This window comes from Gallus gallus, chromosome 18 (genome assembly GCF_016699485.2).
Source record: "Gallus gallus isolate bGalGal1 chromosome 18, bGalGal1.mat.broiler.GRCg7b, whole genome shotgun sequence".
Classification (NCBI taxonomy): Eukaryota; Metazoa; Chordata; class Aves; order Galliformes; family Phasianidae; genus Gallus; species Gallus gallus.
Genome location: NC_052549.1, coordinates 4,283,459 through 4,304,268, shown reverse-complemented (window position 1 = coordinate 4,304,268; position 20,810 = coordinate 4,283,459). Strand labels below are relative to the sequence as shown.

At 50.7% G+C, this 20,810-nt stretch overlaps 2 protein-coding genes across 7 annotated transcripts in view; one reads left to right on the top strand and one right to left on the bottom strand.

Annotated features, from left to right (window-relative positions):
- CD7 (CD7 molecule) overlaps positions 1-9,281 on the bottom strand; it is a 43,083-nt gene extending 33,802 nt beyond the window's left edge. For all 5 annotated transcript variants that reach the window (XR_006931712.1, XM_046902014.1, XM_040649484.2 and 2 more), the window contains exon 1: positions 8,570-9,281. The gene's annotated coding sequence lies outside the window, so the exon portion shown is untranslated. The remainder of the gene's footprint in view (positions 1-8,569) is intronic.
- A 6,787-nt stretch (positions 9,282-16,068) lies between these two features.
- On the top strand, positions 16,069-20,476 carry UTS2R (urotensin 2 receptor). Of its 2 annotated transcripts, none has more exons than XM_004946094.5 (2): positions 16,069-16,315; positions 18,761-20,476. In XM_004946094.5, the coding sequence occupies exon 2, from the start codon at positions 18,905-18,907 to the stop codon at positions 20,051-20,053; it is 1,149 nt and encodes a 382-aa protein (XP_004946151.2). In that variant the 5' UTR covers positions 16,069-16,315; positions 18,761-18,904; the 3' UTR covers positions 20,054-20,476. The 2 variants fall into 2 exon arrangements, with proteins under 2 accessions (XP_004946151.2, XP_024997447.2); XM_025141679.3 differs by having other exon boundaries at positions 16,069-16,433.
- Positions 20,477-20,810: the final 334 nt, after the last annotated feature.

The following is a 20,810-nucleotide window of genomic DNA, read 5'->3' as shown; positions in this document are numbered from 1 at the left end:
GAACAGGGCGTTTTTCTTGCCTTAGGAAGGCTTTGTGTGCCCCCAGACCTGCCTATTTCAGAGAACAACATTAACTTTCCATACAAAACCTTGCTTCTTTTTATGGGGCTGACGAGAGCTCTGTAACCCCACTAAGCTCACAGCAGGAGTGACTTGTGCCTCCAACATCAGGAGTAACCCCAACTCCATCCCTCTTCTCTCAAGCTGCTCGTACATCAGGACACAGCAGTGCAGCAATGATGTGAGGCCACCAGCATCTCTGAACAGCCCCGAAGCGTGGGTGGGCACAGGGCGAGAAGGTGGCCCTGCTACAGACAGGGAACCCCCCAGCATATGGGACAAGGAGAGCCGTTGCCAACAACACTGCCCCTGTTCAGCGTGCCAGAAGAAACTCAGCTCCCAGTATGCTGCATTTTGACAGATTCATTTTGCCTTCCTCCAAACCCAGGAGGGCGGCCACCACAAAGGCCTTCTGAGCAGTGTTGTGCAGATGAAGGAGTGTTACGGGAAGCGCCCCACAGCACACCACGGGCCCTGTGCAGGAGCAGCAGCCGTGACTGCTCAGAACCACAACGGAATGGAGAGATCCACGCAGCCCATTCCCAACCGCAGCACCTCAAAGTCCAAACGAATTCCTGGCAGCCTTCGTGCCTGCAGGAGAGGTCCTCCCCACGCGTGGCAGTGAATGAACGTGCTGTTCTATACCAAGGTGAGGCGAGGTGGGTGCTACAAGGAGGGACCTGCCAACATGCATCAGCAGAGACCAACGCTGCTCGCCAGGGCCCAGAGCTGCTGCTAACAGAAGCTCACACCACACTGAGCCCAGAGCCTGGGGCAGAAAAGGGCAAACCCGACCCCAGCCCACCTCTCAGCCCCCAGTACAGCCCCAGTTCCTCCACAAGAGAAGGGGAAAAGTAATGCGGGATACTGCATCCTGTTTTGCAGACAGTGCAGAAAGTTAGGCAGGGTCACACAGGCAGAGGAAGCCAGGAGAAATCAGCCTGGAAGTCAGCTATGTGGTTATGTTCAATTTGATTTAGAAATTTCATTATATCTTTCTGCATTTTCCTTTCGTATGTCCTTCAGCAAAAGGGCTCCATTCAGTATATGCATCATTGGCGTCACCATCCCCTCTCCCACTGCCAAACAGAAGTAGCAGCCTTCATTTCCTCGCTCTGGAAGCAACAAAAGCTGCACCCCACACCCCCCCTCAGAAGCCAGATATCCAACTTCTGTTTGCTCCCAATGTCACAAAGAAAGAAAGATAAATAAAATGAGAAGAACCAACAAAAGCTGACGCCACGAGCAGGGATCACATCTGGCAGCTCTGGAAGAAACACGGGTAGGAAACGCAGCATGAGCCCCACACCACCCTGAGACACAGGGGGGGCCCATGTGTGTGCAGCTGTCATGCAGCATTACCGTGCCTGCACTGAAACACGGGGGGAAAAACACGAATCAGAAACCAGCACAGAAGTCACAAGAGATCCAAATCACTGCCTTACAACTTCGTAAACGTGAATCTTCTGCAAGAAATAGGATAATTGCTACCTCGATAAGGGATTTTTAAAACTAGCCTTTATTGAATCAGTCCCAAAATAAAATCATTGCTTCGGTCCATTGCAAGCAAACAAACAAACAGCCATGACAACAGCAGACGTGGGCAGAATAGCAGCACTCATTTCCCAGATCCTGCTCCCATCTGCAGGCTGGTTGCAGCTTGGCTGTGCCCAAATCACAGGGGAAAGCCTTCTTCCATCAGGCTTCCCCTGTCTGAGCCCTCCACAGAGCACCTCCTTCCTTCAGCCAGGTCCCTGCACACAGCACAGCTGAGCCCAAACCAGCCCTGAAAGCTTTCATGGCCATAACCAGGCTCAAAGCGACTGGCAGCTCCAGCAGAAGCCCAGCAGGGACATAAATGTCACGAAAGACATGAGTGAAGGTGACAGCCCGCCCAGAGTTACGCAGATCAAAATCACAGTGGCTGAAAAGGTGACTGTGGGTGACAACTGCTCTGCCCATCTGTCTGGTTTGGGATAGGCAGCAGTTTTGGGCAGCGTGATTTCTGAGGGGTTCCTCTGGGTCGAGGCTGAGGCTTTAAAAGAAGAATTATAGAATCACTGAGGTTGGAAAAGACTTACAAGATCACCCAGTCCAACCATCCATCTGTCACCAGCAGTCCTCACTAGACCGTGTCCCTCAACACAACACCAAGAAGTGGCTGTAAGCTACGAAGAACAGCTCATTTTCTGAATTAAAGCAGTTGAAAGGTTTGTTTCATCCAGAATTCAGAGGCAATGGAAAGAAGAACAGGGAAGCACGTTATCAACAGCGTGACAGGCACAATGCAACACACCTGTGAGGGGCAGGAATGCAAAATAACACTTTATGAGACTGCATCAAACAGGGAGGACATTCGAAAGACCAGAGAAAATGGGATGGCCTGCTCAGAGGACAGCCATGAATCCAAGAGTACAACATAAGCCATGTTTTCTGGGTGGAGATCCTTGCTGACCACCCAACCCAAGCTGGTCACCGGGATTTCTAGCAAATGCAGTGATGTATTTGAGCTCTTGTCAAAACTTAAGCAGCTGACACGAACATCACGGGCATGAAACCACCAAAGGGCTGTACAAACACACACCACTGCATATATCTTCTTAGAAATACCTGTCACGGAGGAGGAATGTTTTGGGCACTCTACACCTTGGGTCCTTAAAAGCATATCAGCGATCGCATTTGATGCACATTGAACATAAACATCTCTACCTTTCCCAGCCAAGAAGAGCACATTTAACATTACATTAATAAATTTCACTCATTCCTATAACCATTATGATCATTAACCAACACAGCACCTGAAACAGCAAAAAACCCCAAAGCCTTACATAGGCTTTTAGTCGCTGTTTTGTGAAGCTTACATCATCCTGCTAGCACAAGCACTTATGTCTACAGCAGTACTACTGAATACCTCTGGGTGTCTGGTGCTCCTGCTCCTGGTTGTGTTATCTCACTCAAATGCTAGTGCCATGACTTAGTTGGATGCTGACTAAGTAGTGATGCAATGCCTGTTCCTGCAGACCATTTCAGCAGGAAATGTGCTCATCTGGTAACTCCTCCACAAGGAGCACGGCCAAGTATGACCCCATCAGAGCATCCCTCTGAGATAAGCTTTGAGTGCCCCAGGAACCAAAGGAAAAGTGACTGTTGGGTTTGAGGAATGCACTCAGCACCGAGCAAGGAAAGATGCAGTCACTGCAGAAAGCACAGAAAGGATAGGTTTATTCGTAGCCTTCCTTCTACGAAAGAGCAAAGGAAGCAGACTGCCTTCTTTCTATTCTTGGCTCTGCTCATCTCAGGCCCACAGAGCAGGTAGGGTGGTTAATAATGCCAGGACTCAACATTTCTCTGGAAAGTGACAGCTCTGTGGGAAAGTGATTTGGCCACTCGTGCATCCCCTGGGCCACCCACCTGCCACCTCCATTGGGACACTCAGAATCCAGCCATCCATCCCATTAGATGCCATCCAGGAGCAAAAGGCACCGTAGGTGGGACATCACCACAGCTGAGGTGCAGAGAGAAATCATGAACTACAGCAGAGATCCAATTCCATCCTTTGGGAACCAGCAACTACAGGAAGAGCCTCGGGGCTTCTTAGCACAGCCTGGATGTTTGGTTTTTGTTTGTTTGTTCTTCTCCTTTCAGCAGCTCTTGGGAAGACAGAAAGCCCATTGGGCTTGCTACAGCCTTTGCCTGAAATATCTTGTCCTTACATCTCTGGGACAGCTGCAGAGGGGACATATGAGTTCACTCCTCCTTCCCCAGGGCACCTCTTGGGAGCAGCAGTGCTGCTGGAGGGATTCTTAGCTGGGGGAAGAGCCCAAAGGCTTCAGTACCCAAAAGGCCCTTTCTCTGCCCCAGTCAAAAGGAAGGAGGAGGAATCAGCAACCAGCCCTGATCCTTCCTGGAAAAGTGAAAATCTCCACGGTTGTTATCTGAGCAGATCAGATTTCCTCTTGTTGAGAGGGTCACTGCTTTAGTTCAGATCATGCAGTTCATAGCTCTCACTCCATTTTGCTGTGACTGCTCCAACAGAGCTGTGAGGCCAGGCAGCTGTCCCATAGCAGAGACCATCCATGCAAGTGAAAGCAGCAGAGACAGAGCAATGTGGGGACAGCGGATGTGGGAACAGTTGGCTGGAGATGGCTTTCATCTGAGATGATGGGGCAGCATTACAAAAAATCAGAACATGAATAAATAAACATCCCAAAACCTAGGAGACCAAATCCATTCTTACACTGCTTGTAAATCACAGTGACAAAGCCTTGGCGCACACCATAAGGTCCCAAGAGCACTCACAGAGCAGAAGACACTCATGGAGCTTCTATAAGGGTTTCTCCTCTTGGAAGTAAAATCCCAAGATCGTGTTTAATAACAGCAGGAAGAAGTAATGAGGCTTTAATTACTTTTACAGTTCCAATCAGAAGATCAGCAGGGCACAAACAGAGTAAGCACGAGGTGACATGAGCTGGACAAGAACAAGTGTTGTGCAAACTGCAGGAAAACATACAGACATTTGGTTAAACACCCCCCAAAAGCTTTACTTCTGCTGAGAAGTTTGTTTCTCCTTTCCTTGCTTGCTCTGAAGTTTCCTACGGCTGTTCTAGAAAGCTCTGTCCCATGCAGCCATCAGTGCAATGGGCAGGTGATGAAGGACACCATCCTCATCAGCCTTCTGCCCCATGCCTGACCATGGGGCAAAACCTGCCTTGACCCACCACTATCAGAAAACAGACCATGAGGGTGGGCTGCCCAAGGCAGCCTAAGAGGACACCTACATCCTCCATCCAGCCCTTGGATGGTGCTTGAGGAGCAGCATCAACTCACACAACACACATCAGCAAGCAGCAGATCCGTCACATCACTCTACCCCCCAGCCAGGGCATGGGGAGGGTAGGAGCTCACAGCAAGGCAGGTGAGAGACAACATGCAGCTCCCCAAAAAGCTGAGGGATGCTATGCCGTTGCTGCCTCTCATCCTGCAAAAAACATGGCTGCTGGAGGAACTGAGATGCAGGTCTGTACTGCAAGCAATGAGAAAATTAGAGCTGCCCAAGCAGGCACTGAGCATGAGCTGATAACATAGAAAAGCCTAAAAAAAAAATAAACTTAAATAGAAAGTTACTCCGCCTCTATTGAACTCCTCCATACTGCTGGATTATGGTTTCCCAGACAAGGAAGGGAATTGCTCAGTAGGACACGCCAAGATCCACAGAGCCAGAGACGAGCTCCAGACAGGAGAGCTTTCCAAGCTCTGTGCTTTGTAGGTCAGAGGGTGACTGCAATCGCTCCCTTCCCAATGGCAATTTCCCTTTGCAGTCAGAGCCCCAGATGCAGGTGCTGCCAGCTGGCTCCCTTGGGATGGGAGCAATGCACAATGTAATATGGGTAGAGGTGACACCACACTGTGCCCACAGAGCTGCCCTCCTCTGCAGCCATTTGGTTCTTCAGAGGAAGAATTTATCTGCACTGGGAAAAGGCAATGAAGCACACACAGCAGCCCAGCAGCTGCCTGCAGAGCTGGGGAGTTCACAGCCCCTCAAGGGAGCTCCTGCTCACATCGAGCTGACCCCGGCTGCCTGAGAGAGCAGGGAAGTGCTTGATCCAGACTGAGGCCAGACGGGATGCAACAGCAGCATGGGATAGGACAGACGTCACAGCATCACTTTCATAGATACGATCAACCCTGGTCCCAAGAAGTGCTCAGATTTCACTCCTACAACCTCCCCTGAGCAGTTACTGAGGCAGGCAGGGTACCCACAGACCCCCAGCGCATGTCCGTGATCTAATGCACTATTTCAGTTCAAGCAGCTTTTCCTCCCCTACCCTTGCTCTACAGGGCAAGATACACCCAGCCAAGCTCCCCGATTCCCACCAAGGAGAGAGCCACACTTCATCCTTCCATACCTGCACCACTCCAGTTCCACAGTGTCTCTCAAAACGAAGGCAGCTACGCACTCCTCTTATTTCCCTCAAAGAGGAATAGGGCCCAGCTACAGCCCGCAGCACCCGCAGCTGAATCCCTGGTGTATTATTTGAGGTTTCGATTGCCTTAAATAAGACTGCTACCTCTTCCTCAAGGATTTACCCTGGGAGAGGCAAGATGGACAAGAGACAACACCTCTGGGTCCTTCCCCCAGGAAGGGGTCAGCTCAGGGCTCACAGATCCCCCATGATTCTGCAGACAGAAGAGGGCTCTGCAGGAGCCCCCCCTTCCCATTTATTTCATCCCAATGAGCTGTGGAACCAAAAAGCAGGGAGCCCGAGCAGCCTCACTGCACCCAGCCAGCCCCACAGCACGAGAAACCCAGGATGGAGCAACACAAAAATCAAGGCAGGATCCACCTTCCCCTTCCATCCCCATGAGAGCCATAAACTTAAATCCCAACAGATGGCACCAAAGCTGACTGGAAATACAGAGGAAATTGCTCTTAATCCCACTTTATTCCTTCTTCCTCTGCTGGTAGGAGGCAGCAAGGCACAGGCTTTTATAACCCCTCCACGTTCCCCACAACAGGGATGGTGCCAGGACACCTCCCCTATAGGAGCCAGCCAAAACCTTGCTAGATCACGGGCTCATCCATGCTTCCAAGTGGAGAAGCAGCTGGACGGAGCACAGAGAAAAAGCAATGAGGCAATTGGAAAAGAAGCTTTAAAGAATTCCTCGTGCCAAGCAATGTTTACTACAGAAAATGTCAGTGGAACCTCATTTTTCAAGAGGAAAAGCCTTTGCTCTGACGTCTCCCATCTGTTTTATTAAAGGAGCTTTGGAGGAGGCTGAGATTTCAGAGGAGGTGCACAAGTCAGTGAGTGATCCACTTGGTGGAAAGCACGGAGCGAGCAGGGCAGTCATCACCTCCATGTCGTGTGCTGGGGGGAGCAAGGCAAGGAGAGGAGCAAAATGTGAGAGAGGACTGCTCTGCTCCAGGGACTGAGGTGTAACTGCAGGAAGGACTTCAGATTGGGAAGTAACATCAGTCGTACGACGGCGGTGGGTTGCTTTGCAGTAATTGAAAAAAGAAAGCATCCATCCCACTGGTAATGGCTGGCAGCTTTGGGTTGCTATCTTTGGGCTGCTGCATGAGGAACAGAAGAGAATTTGCACCACGTGCTGACAGCTGAGTGCCCAACGTGCTGCTCGTGGGCTGAACGTTACTTCATGCCCATAAGTAATCAGCAGAGCTGTCCACGAAGAATTAGCTGTGACTCCGTGTGCACACAGCTGAGACCTGCACTCTTGGGCCTGATAACATGGGATGATTATGAGAGATGCAGTCACAGCTCAACCCCTGCACAGCTGCAGGGGAAGTGGGGCGGGTTATGCTCCCCATATCTGGGAGCTCACGCTGATGAGAGCGAGCATCAGAACAAAGCAAGACCAAACCACAGGTCAGAGGGGCTGGCTGCCTCTGAGCCTAACAATGCACAAACCGTTGTTGCCAAAGTATCACATAGCCCAGCTCAGCTATTTTTGCCCCGTGAACAGCCTGCCCATAGCAGCAGTGTTCTGAGAAACGCTCACCCTGCATCAGCCTGTTTCCAATCCAACAGCATCTCACCCCAGAGGCTGCTTTTTTCTCACTATTCCCCTCCTGTGGGGGGACACTCTGCAACCTCACCACTCCTTTGCACTCTCACCTTTTACCGTGCTCTCCTACAAGCCACCAGGTCCCCCATGGCAGCTGCTGGCAGAGGAACGGAGCAGTGACAGAGAGATGAAGAAGTCTGGTGCAATGCATGGGTTGTACGAGGCAAGACAAGGCTCGTGTGTCAGGAGCTGCTGACCCACAAGAGCTGGGATATTTTTGGAGGACGTGCCACCAGCTTCCAGACAGCTCAGAGCAGCAGAGCACCCCTTCTTATTTCCCCCCCAACCTCATAAGTTCTGAAATCTTGGAAGTTCCCCTGGATGGAAAACCTCAGCGTTGTTTGGTTGAGAATTACAGGTCTGGGGAGCAGCCAGCACTGCACTGAGGGCTGGCTCCAGCAGCAGGGTTTTCACAAGTTTACTCATCCTTTTAGCCTCAGCAAAGCTGTTCTGGAAGGATGTCCTTGCAGGAGAGAGCCATCAGCACATGCACACCTCCTGCTCCAGTCCCACTGTGCTGGGAGGGAGGGTCAGCTCTGTCTTACTCCAGGAAGAAGGGAAGGAGGAAACGCCACCAGAAGTTGCCAAAGTAAAATATGCAAAGCAAAAGGATGATTCAAGAGGGGAGGGAAGAGAGCTGGAATGCTTTAGCACTGTACAGGCCGTATACACCATAAGGCAGTCCCCCGGGAGGAGCAAGAGCAAGACAAAAATTATTCTCTATGCAAAACTGGAGAGCAGAATACTGGGAGGAAACAGAGGACAACTTCACAGCCTGAACTTTGCAGAGAGTTCAAGAACCAGCCCCAGTTTCCATACACTGCTGGGGCTCCTCTGTGCTTTCTGCCACCCCCTGCCCAACCACCACTGGACACAAACACAATATGCAGCAAAACCTCTCTCCTGGAATAACAAAACTTACAGCTTTGGCACGCTCCTGCTCCTTCCTTGCTGCTCCTCTTGCCTCTCACTCTTCCTGCTTCTTCTTCAGCAGCTTCCTATGGCCAGCCTCGAGCCTGGGATTGCTCAGCTAACCCCAAGGCCACTTCTTCATGGTTCAACCCCTAACTGCAGGTGAAGGCAATCTGCTGAGCTGCCTCTCACCACAGCTGATGGGCACTGGCCACTCACTGAGCTTAAACACCACCAATTTGCACTGGCAGCCTCTGTAAGGAGTTGTTTTCCGGGCCCAAATATGCAAAAAAAACCCTCCAAAAATGCTTCTGAGATGGATGTGTAAAAGCAGAAGCAATCAGATGTACAGGACTTACGATCGCAGACTGCAAACAAAGGGCTGTCAAACAGGCAGCAGCGGGAGCAGCGGGAGCTCCGGGCACAACCCGTCCTAGCAGGAAAGAGTGTTATCTGTACAGCGCCAAAACGGTTATAATTGCTCTTCTTGCCATTGTTCCTTTTCTTTCAACCCCCCACGATACCTCCAGGGGTTCCGTATGAACAGCCACAGGAGTCAAAGAGCGCTCTGCTGTGCTTAACAGCTCCTTCCCCCTCCAAAATGGACCTGAGGTCGGCAGCCCAGACCTGGCATTTCCATATTCCCCAACCTGAGTGCTGTTAAATCAGCGCAGTGCATCGCATGTCCTTCTGCTTCAAACACAGATTTCTTTCTAAGAGTTAAAGGTGATGCAGCCTATGAAGGAAAATAAATACACCCAACTACGTCCTCCCTTCCTGTCTGAGCCTATTCCAAAGATGCCAGATTTCCAACTGTATTCACTAAAAAGCCATAAAGAAACCAGAGGATGAAAGAGCTCCAACATTAACTGCGATGTGCAACAGAGGAAGGAATTGTCTAAAAGTTAACAAAGCATTCCATCCTTGGGCATCCATTGGTCGCCAGTGAATGTCTCACAGTCAGCAAAATGCCATCCTACCCATCAGAGCAGGATGGAAGAATGCACAGGAGAGGGAGGTACAGCTGCACTGTGCTATGGGGTCTCTGGGAAGACTTCTTTTGGCCACCATAAATAAATCAGATGTGCACGGTAGAGGGGGTTTGAACTCAAACTCCTTGCACCAGGAATGGCACCTCTTGTTTAGAAGTGAGAAAAGGGCACAGTGATGGAGAAGCCAGATCCTAAAAAGAGGAACCAAACCCAGCCAAGGAGAGTCTGAATCGCCTGGTTGAGATGCAAACAGCATTAGTTTCTCCTTATCATCAAGACAGGGCCTTTAGTTCCCTAAAAATGTCACTCTTATATAATTCACAGCGATGTAATTAATTTGAGACAATTAAAGCAGTCAAGCGAGTCCCTGCACTGTGTGCCTCAGGCACGAGCCAGCTGCAAGGAGCAGCTCATGAGAAGGGCCAGCAAGTGTGAGACAAACGAGCTTGGAAGCGAGCTGCCATCTGGCACGGGTAGCAAAGGCAGAGAGATCCCCCTTTCTGATCAGGCAATGTGCTGCCAGATCCCACTGATGGCTGGGCACAACTGAGGCACGTGAGGCTCCTGCTCTGCTGCAAGGAGGCACAGCCAGGTGATCAGCAGCACCAATTCTTGCACTGATACCTGGGCAGTGTCCGAGCACAGGTCACCAAAAGCCTTTTTGCAAAACACTGTGCAATGCCTATTGCACTGCATCACACTCCACTAAGGCAGGCTGGTAAAATCAGGTGAAACCCATTCAGGCCCTTCATCATCCTGCGCAGCAGGTACCTAATAGCTCTCATTTGTGTGGGACACAGATGACATGCAAAGCAGAGACTGGCTACAAGCATCCTGCCAGCCCCATGAGCCCACCTGGATTCCCGACTGCTCAAAGAACAATTGTGTTCTAAATAGGTCATGAGAACAGTGCTGGCAACTCAGGAGGAGCTGGGCTGTGGGCTAACGAGAAATCATGGGGTGTTGGGAGTTGGGCTGGGAAAGCACTGACCCATTATCATAGAACATCTTGAGTTGGAAGGGACCCATAAGGGACATCAAATCCAACTTAATAGTGTGAGGCAGGACCCAAAACCTGAGGGCAGAACAGGAGACAGCACAGGTGCGACTGTAACAGCTGCCCTCAGCCATGAGAGCTCCATCACACAGCCAGAAATCACATCTCACATCAGCCTGATGGGAACAGGGAGGCAATGTGCTCCGGCTCTGCGGGTGCAGAAGGGCACTTCATCCTCCTATGAGCTCTGCATGGAGTGGTTTTGTTTGAATATTTCCTTCTTTATGCTGCTGCTTGCATACTCTGGCATCTATGCTCTGAAAAACAAGGGATGTGCAAGGGATGCTTCTCCCTTGGACTCAGCCACAGAGCAGCTGTGGCTCTGACATCACAGCCCAAACCTGAGCACACAGCCCCCTCCAGCCATGCACAGCCCACAGCGGCAGCAGCACATTCCGGAGGCTGTTCCCCAGCCCATAAGGGAACACAGCGTCCCGAACAATAAATGCCTCCAAATGTGCTGCAAAAGGACAATTAAAATGTTCTGAAGCCACCAGGGCACTTTATGCAGCAGTTTGGCAGCAGCAGCTTCGCAATGACTCTTTTTTTTTTCTGCTGTTCCTGTCCTAAGATTTCCCATGATATGGTGCAGCTGGGCTCAGCCCACACTGGGAAATCAGGAGAGATAAGTGCAGCAGTGAGGCCATTCAGGAAGGATGCTGTCAGCACTCAGAGGTGAGCTGAGGTGAGAGTTATGCAGGACCAATGGATGCAGTGGGGCAGAAGGGCATTGCTGAGGCTGCAGTGGGGCAGAATTCCCCCTGCAGAACTCCACTTCAGCTCTGATCAGTGCTGGTACCACACGTACCCCACCTCAGTGACACACCAGAACCCACAGTAAGGGACTGTCTCACTGCAATGGTGACACAAATGCTTTCTGTCCTCAGAAAAGTCTCCCCAAATCCTTTCTAGTTCCCAGCTATGAGGAGAAGGGCTGAGAAATGCAGACCAGCACCCAGGAGGGAGCAGGGTGGAAAGGAAGGAAAAGGACACCTGAGGATGCAGAGCCAACCCACAAAGCAATGCTGCCAACAGCATGGCCATGCGGGCTGGGAGGTGCTGGGCAAGATACAAGTGGTGGTGAACGATGGGAAGATACTTTTGTCTTTAACATAAACGTTGGGTTTTGGTCCACAGAAGGGCTTTCTCTGAGCATGGCTGACCTCGTCGGGGTTTTTCTGGTGATTCTTTCGAGGATTTCCAGAACTCTATTGCAGTTGTTTGCTAATCTTGAGTGCATTCAAATAAAGAGAATAAAGATTCCGCGTTCCCCCACATCAGTGACTCTCAGGTTATAATTGGTGCAGAGGGAGATGTGAGCAGTACGGAGCCCAAACCCCACTCTGTGCTGCAGAGGTTCTCCCCCCACCTGCCTGCCCCAATCACCCACCCCCTCCGCAGCTCTGGTTGAATAGTGTAATGAGACAGCCAAGCAAATGACACACGAGCCACAGTGCGTAGTGCAAAAGGCTGTCAGAAGAGCTACCAGCTCCTTTGCAGAAGCAGCAGCCAGCAACAAGCACTGCCAGAATTGCTGCAACCCTGCCGAAACGGCTTCAGCGCTGCTAAAACCTCTCCAAAAAGGAGACCAGCCTACAACTTTGCATGGGCTGTCACAGCAGGATCCGTCCCTCCCACCGCAGACAGCAGCGTCTGGCCAGGGACACGCTTGGCTGAGACCAGTCCACAAGCGGCTGTATTAATTACTGATGGGAGATAGAAAAAAAAAAAAGAACACTCACTGCTGATCACAATTTCCTCTGCTGGTATAAAAATGCGTGCAACCTTATCTCCGTGCTCCGCGTGTCCTGGGTACTTTGTCTTCTTCACAAATCTCAGGTCCGGGACAAAGGTGGTTACGTGAGAGTTTCTACCAGTGGCAGAAGACCAAAGAGATTGGAAACACGCAACAGGAGGAACAAGTGAGTTACGATGTGTGCCTGTGAGCAGTTAAGGGGGAGAGCCCCAGAAAGCAGCACCCCAGAGAGGCAGTGCTGGAACCGGTGAAAATCACAGTGCTTGGGGTTGGTATGTCCGTGTGGGCTGCACTTGTAGACACGCTGAAGGGCAAACGGACATGGAAAAGCAGATTTGGCAAGGTCAAACATATTGCAAATAGGTTCTCGTTTCCATTTATAACAAGGACTTTTGGTGTTATTATCATACACCAGACAGTTGTGAATCATTGAATCATTAAGGTTGGAAGGACCAAAAAGATCAAGTCCAGCCGTCAACCCGTCACCACCGTACCACTGAGCCACGTTACTCAATGCAACATCCACCCTTTTCTTCAATGCCTCCATGGATGGTGGCTCCACCACCTCCCTGGGCAGCTGTGCCATGCATCACCAAATGGGACAGGCGTTACATGCGAACCACCAGATCACTGCTGTGCCCCACCACTGGCAGATGGTTTTATGCCCAGACATTATCAAGTCCCCATCACACACAGCCTCTTCAAACACACGGACCTGAGGCTTGAGGGAAAACCCTCACTGTGGGGAGCAGCCCATGGCCACGTTGTTCTGGGGAGCACTTCAGCCTGGTGTATCCCCCCATGCTTCCCTATGGGCAGAGGGCAGCTCGCTGCACCCCGTGGCAAGCTTCAGGCCTCACAGCAGTCCTAAAGCTGTAACTGCTGTGTGAGAACACAGGTGATCTGTGAGATCTTAAAGAGACCCCACAGAGGGGTAACACAGAGGAGTCCTGGGCTGGTGGGAGCTTAGAGAGAGGTGAATGCTCTCCCTGAGCAATGCAGCTCTAAACCCAACGTCTGGGTAAGGATGAGTGCAAACAAATCAGTGGTTGCAGCCCCCAGAGTCTCGCTTTCCTGCAGAGCTGTGAAAAGCAAAGCAGTAACTGGCTCTGAAAGTACTACTGAAGTTTCGTGTTGCAGAGAAGGAAAAATAACGAAATCCAGAAGACCCAAATGCCAAAAAATTCAGTGAAGTCTGAAATGAGACACTGAAAGAACTCAAATGCGTTGGCTAATTTGGGGTGGCTCTTTCACTGGTGGGCACAGACAGGAAGACTGGAAAAAGCAGGTGGGGCTCAGCTGGGAATGTGAACATCACATTTACATGTGTCCCAGCCTGTAAGAGTGGGAACAGAGGGATTTAAACGCAACAACAAGGGGCTATAAGAAAGAAAGGGATAGACTTAGCAGGGTCTGTTATGACAGGACAAGGGGAAATGGCTTAAAAGTAAAAAGGGGGGGATTAAGATTGAATATAAGGCAGAAGTTTTTACACCACGGGCAGCGAGGCAGTGGCACAGGTTGCACAGAGAGGCGGTGGTGCCCCATCCCTGCAGACAGCCGAGGTCAGGGGATGGGCTGTGAGCACTGCTGGAGCTGTGGGTGTCTCTGCTCAGAGCAGGGCTGGCACCAGATGGCCTTTGGGGTCCCTTCCAACTCCAACCATTCTATGGTTCTATGATTCCAAGAGATGCAGGTCCAGTTGGTGAGGTTTGAACCAGTAACCAAACAGAGTCAAACTCAGACATCGCTGACATAAACTTTTATGTTGAAGAGGAGAATGGATCATTTTTTTTTGCCTTATTATTAGAATAATAACTACTACTACCTCTACAGTCCCTTTGGAAGGCCCTATGCAGAACTTGAGCCCTGTGGCAGCGGATGCTGTCTGAATGGTTAAACAGACCTGGTCTGTATCTCAGAGGGCTGCTACCCCTGTCTGATATTTACTTTGCAGTTCCTTGCTGTGTTACCAATCCTACTGGCTCGGACTCCTGCCTACAGCTCTAAAAGCATCTGACAAATGTGAAAACCCTTGAAACTCAACGCACCGGAAGACGAGAGGATGCAATGATCTCTGTTTTACAGATGAGGGGAAGAAAGGGAAGAGGAGAAGCAAAACTCTGATCACGAACAGCCCTCTGAGCCAGGGCTGTGAACCCGACACCAGCACGTCGCCCTCAGACTGCTCACCAGGCACCTCCTCTGCCGACTCCAACAGCACACAGATGCTTTGCAGTGCTGGGGAGCTCTGGTTGCTCTAATGGCAGCCCCGGGGGCACCGATGTTTCTGATAAACCAGCACACCAGTGTGATGTTTTACTGAAGATTTGAACACCAAGAAGAACTACCAGGTTGGGAACAACAGATCCAGGGAAGAGATGGGTTGGCCAGAAGCTTTCCCCTTTCCATTCCCCTCTCTTCTACCTGGATGAGGTCAGTAATCACCCAGCGGGCACCCTGGTGACAGAAGAGTGCCTCGTGAATTATCCTTACACCTTTCCAAACATTTTCTAGGAGAGAGCTACAAAGTACAAAGTTAGAGCAAACCTTCAGAGCAAAACTCCCTTACGTTGGGCTGTTTGGGGTGAGGATTTAGGGCTCAGACAGCCCTTGTAAGAGTCTCTAATGCGAAATCTCTTTTCACCACAAACTCAAGTCTCCCCACAAGGATTTGCTCTGAACCCAAGCCCTCACGAGGTGTAAAGGCCTGGATTTCAGAGAGGCTCAGCACCCTTCCCAGATGCCACCACTGTCACATGGGCACTCTCCCAAATCAGGTTTATGCTACAGGAAGCCAAGACCTTGGGCACGAGATGCACTGAAAGCGCCCAGATCACAAAGTGTAAGAGGTTGAGGACAAAGGCATACGGTACCCAGAAAGGGAGTCAGAGGAGGAAATGGCTCTCAGTTTCCAATGCACAGCGGGCACAGTGGGCACATCCCACAGCCACATCCAGCAGCAACCATCCTGGGAGAGGTGGCAGTCTCATACAGAAGGCAGTTCCCTGCAGTCCATGGGGCTAAATCAGGGAACCAGGAGGAAGAGCAACCCTGTGGCATGCAGGCCACCAACCCGATATTCAGCTGTCAGCAAAATAATCCCCAGCTTAGCTTCAGCATTCCACAACTCCAGCCCCTTCCTCGCACTGCAGTTTTTAAGGTGCTTGGTGGATCTTGCTCTGTCTTTACCTTCCTTGAGAACCGCTGGAGAAAGGCAAGGAGCCTTAAACCACCTGGGCAGCATTTTGTTATTGCCAGCCTGACATGTCTCAGGTGCTGTCGTGCGTGATACCACCGTGAATATGCCGTCCAACCCAAATAAACTTTGGCTTCGTTTTGGAATTGATCTCTGAACAGAGGAGCTCGGCTGTTTCCGCGGGCAGCCGACCCTCCTGCAGGAATTTAACCCACCCCAGCCCAGCTGCTCTGCAGAGGCACAATGGCTTTGCTCAGACAGGGTTAGATGCCTGTGTCCTTCTGCACAACGTGAGGAGGAGCAGAACAACTCTTTTCGTCCCCAGCCCTGCGACAAACAGCACCCACACCTCGCATCCCCCAGGTGGGGGGAGCAAGCTCAGCAAGCCCCAGCTATCCCAATGCTGCTGCTTTAAAAGGGCTCTTTGCTGGCTGCAGTCAAAGCCACGCTATGCCTAACGTCACCGAGTAACAGAAATAGCAGGCATGAGTGAAGGGAGGAGAATGAGAGTATTAAGAGCGCACAGATTTCAAACATACTTGGCGAGGCAGCACGCTCCCTTCCTGCCACTGCCTTTCCAGATGCGACAGAGCACGGGGATCTGTTGCTGTCTGCCCGTGAAGAAGGATTCTCTCTCTCCATTTTTATTTTATTTTTTTTAATTTTCTTTTTAAGTTTCAGCTTTAAGACTATTAGACACGTTTCTGTTCTGTTTCTTGTAGGACATTTCATCTGCCGGATTTAAAAGCAAGGTTTGAGCAGGAGGAATTCCTTTATCTGTGTAGCTACTGGAACGTGCATGGTGCCTCTGTGTGCTGATAACATAGAAGAAAATGCAGGAATGGCTGAGAAAATTGCTTAGACCGTAAGGTGCTTTGAATGGCTGCTTGGAATAACGAGCTCTTTATTGTGTGTGTCTGCATGTGTGCGAGTGTATGCATGCACGTACGAGTGCAGCAATGACAGCGACTTGAAAGCGATGCAAGGTTTCCCCAATTTGCTTAATTTTCCTCCTGTAGGAGTGAGGGTTTGCCTAGCTGTGGGCTCTGCCTGCAGCCAGCTGGAGTGTCTGAACTGAATTAGTGCTGTAGTGATTTTATGAATGAAGCGAAATGCAGGCTCAGAGGGTGAGCAGAGCGAGCAGGCACGGTGCGGGAGCTCTCTCCAGCAGGAGCTGGCACATCAGGGACCTGTGCAGACGATGACAAACCTGCTACAAGTACCCAGAGCACAAAGTAAGGCAGCTGCAAAAGGCCAGTGCTTGGGTCATGGAAACGTGCACCTGAAAACAAGCTAAAATGAATCCAACCGCATCCAAGAGCTGCGTGTGACTGGTGCTGGGTTCAGCTGGAGCATCCCATGCAGAGCCCTTCACTTCCAACCAAGCATGCTGGTGACCGTATGGCAGAGCTCCTGAGCATCTGTGTCTCCTCCTTTTGCTGCCAGCACAGCTTGTGCATGAGCACTGATGAAGCAGACGATGAGGGGGCAGCTGGTGCACGGACAAGCTGGCTGCGCACACCTGAAGCCAAGCAGGAGGGAATGGCACAGCACAGCACTGTGAAGGATTGGGGTTTGCTGGGTCTCAGAATGCTGGGATGCTGGTGAAACTGACAGAGACTAGCTCAGAGAAGCAGCTTCCCAAAGGAGAACTGTGCACTGCCTGACCATGCTTCATCTCTCCCCAGTGGATATCTGTACCCAAGGGATGTGGGCAGGAGATAGGCTCTACGTACTGTTGTTTTCCCTTTTTTTGCGCCCCTATCCCAACTGTTAAGGAGGAAGAAAAATCTCTCTGTGCTGGACTGCCCTCCTTTCTGTAGACTTATTGCATGACATCTCCACAGTACCCATTGCCTAGTAATGGGATGAGGAGAAAACCATACAAGTCACGAAGAGGACGAACAGTGCCCATCCTCAAGTGTTACAGTGGTCACTGGTGGAGGGGTCTGTGAGCCATGGGCAGCTGGAGGAGGGCATGCTGCTGCCATCCTGCTGCCAAGGAGCAAGCAGGATGAAGAGCAAAGGAGTTGGAATAGGTGTGGAGGCAAAGGGACACCTCACTCACTCGGAAAAGCTGCAGAAGTTTGCAAATTCCCCTGATAAAAAAACCCCAGCCTGCCTCAGGGAACAGGCAGAGGGATGGCTTTGCCTGCAGAGCCCTGCAAGGACGAGGCAGTCCAGCAGCTCCTCTTGCAGCTATTTCCAAACAAACAGACAACCTGAGCTGTGTAAAATACGCAGCACAAATGTTTCTGTGTGCAGTGACCTTTAGGTTGGTGCAGATTTCTCATATGACTTAAAATCCTGCCATTTCAGGTACTTCTGGTGCTTTTCTCAAGCAGCTTTGATCTCCCTTTGCCTACACCTGGAGCTGATACGAACTCAAAGCAACACAGCCATGCTTTGAACAGCGCTGGCCTTAAGCTAGCCGAATGCTCCCACGTTTAAAGGGTGTCTGCCTTCCTGGAGCAGTCTCTCACTGCACTGCATGGGGCTGTTGAGGCCCATCCACAGACAGGACTGTCCGAAATAGGGCTCTGTGCATGGGCACACAGACACCTGTGGGCTCACACTTGCAGACGCGTGAAAAGAACTGTACTTACACACCTATACAACTCACAGTGCAACCTACAACTTGCACTGCAGATGGAAAATGCCTTTCTTCTCTATCGCCTGACAGTTTGAAACTGCGGGTCACAATAGAGCAGAAGCTCCTCATTCAAGAAGAGCTGTCCTGTGAAAGCCCTGCAGAAATACCAGACTTTGAGTTTATTATATGAAATAGACACCAATCAAGCTGCAAATGGTAAATACAAAGTTTGCCTTCCCTCTTTTGGGCCTTGGACTCCTTCATGCTCAGAGCTTATCAGCAGTTGTGTTGACGAGTCTGTAAAATGCCACTGTGAAGGCAGGGATGGTTTCTTCCCCAACCCCAAACTAACTGTAAGGATTGCAACAAATGGTTCCAAAGGTGCACACGGTCTCTTTGGTCTCCTCTCCATGCACACTACGAAATGCCATTCCTCAAAGCTGTGTTCCTGTAGCAATGGCATGAGCCTCAAGGAGTGGCCTCAGTGCAGGGAACTTTTGGTACACGCAGACAGTAAAGGCTCGGGGACAGGTAACTTCTGAATGGTAGCCTGAGTTGCTCTGGCAGATTTCTAATATGCTGATTTCTGATGTCTTTCTTCTAGTGGAGAATGCAGACCTTCCTTGCGTGAGACCCCGCTAAGAAACGGTTCGCCATCTCCCTGCAGTGGCATTTCTCAAGACAGAAAGAAGAGCTCCTCAAAAACCCATGGCATGAGCAGACCCTCAGGCATCACAAGGCCAGGAGGATGTCCCTGACTGACGAGCTGGAGAGCCACTTCTCTGCAACCCCCTCCATGGTGACGGACACAAATGAGAGCAGCCTGTTCCAAATCAGACCCAATGCCTCTGCCAATGCCACCTGGGACGGTGCGCCAGCCGCCGGCTCCATGGAGGACATGATTGCCATCTGCACCATTGGGACAATCCTGTCCCTGATGTGTGTGATTGGGGTGACAGGCAATGTCTACACCTTGCTGGTGATGTGCCATTACTTGCGGTCATCTGCCTCCATGTACATTTACATCATTAACCTCGCGCTGGCAGACCTGCTCTACCTTCTCACCATCCCTTTCATTGTTGGGACTTACTTCATCCAGAAGTGGTACTTTGGGGACGTTGGCTGTCGCATCCTGTTCAGCCTGGACTTCCTCACTATGCACGCCAGCATCTTCACCCTCACAGTCATGAGCACGGAACGCTACTTTGCTGTGCTGAAGCCCCTGGACACGGTGAAGAGGTCCAAGAGCTACCGAAAGGCCATCGCTGTTGTCATCTGGCTGGTGTCACTGCTGCTCACTCTCCCGATGCTCATCATGATCCAGCTGGTGCAAAGGGACAACAAAAGCATCTGCCTACCCACCTGGAGCAAGCTGTCCTACAAAGTCTATCTCACCATCCTTTTTGGTACCAGCATCGTGGGCCCGGGGGTGATCATTGGCTACCTCTACATCCGATTAGCAAAGATCTACTGGGTGTCACAAACAGCATCCTTCAAGCAGACCAAGCGGCTGCCGAATCAAAAGGTGCTCTATTTGATCTTCACCATAGTGCTGGTGTTCTGGGCTTGCTTCTTGCCCTTCTGGATATGGCAGCTCCTCTTCCAGTATTATGAATCCTTCACGTTATCCCCCAAGGTGATGAAGAACATTAATTATCTGACAACCTGCCTGACCTACAGCAACAGCTGTATCAACCCCTTCCTCTACACCCTGCTCACCAAAAACTACCGGGAGTACCTGAAGAACAGGCAGCGGACCCTCAGCAGCAGCAGTGGGTACTTCCAAAGGAGGAATCGATTTCAGAGGATTTCAGGGAGATCCATGTCCACAAGCAGCCAGCACTGCACAGAGACGTACGTTCTTGCTCACGCTCCTTTGGGAAACAGCAGTGCCTGAAGGTAAAAAGCATCTCCACGAACAATCGATATTGACTTCAATGTTGCTTTGATTTAAAGTGTACGTTGTAAAGGCAAAGCCTCAGCAGCTCCATAATGTGCACACTTTTAGTCCAGAGGCTGTGCCATATTCTGTTTTCGTTTCCTCCAGTGCCGCTGATTTGATGCTAGCAACGTTCAGCTGAACATCTCTAAACGGTCTTTCGCTTTTCATCTTTATATTTTATAGCGTGTGTCTCCTCAAGTAGCCATCAGTAATGAAAACCTGAGATAGGGCCAAGTTTTTTAATAGTATCAGCTGTCTCACAGAGTTTGGAATTACGTTATCTCATGAATGGCTGTAGTTTGTTCTTTTTAAAGCAGTGATGCTAGATTGGTACTTGTATGAGAGCTGAAAACGATGAAATAAATACAAAGCAGCTGAGACTTGTGACATGCAATCCAGTATAATTGGGGTGCAACTGGGCAGTTTGGATGAGGAATGTCCAGGGCTGTTTGTCCTGGTTTTGCTCACAGTCCTGTTTATTCTGCTCTCTCACACATGCACTGGGCTCAGTCCTCCACTCATGGCTGTAGCACAGCAGCAGCACACTGTTAGCAAGACAAGCTGCCCGTGACAGTGACAGTCAGGGGACACTCAGCATCCCCTAACGCGCTGACCCCAAACACAAGCACCCATGGGGGGAAGCATCATCTGCTCCAGACAAACTCTTCCTTTCCCTGTATATCTGCCTTCTTCCCTCCTCCAGGGATCAGGA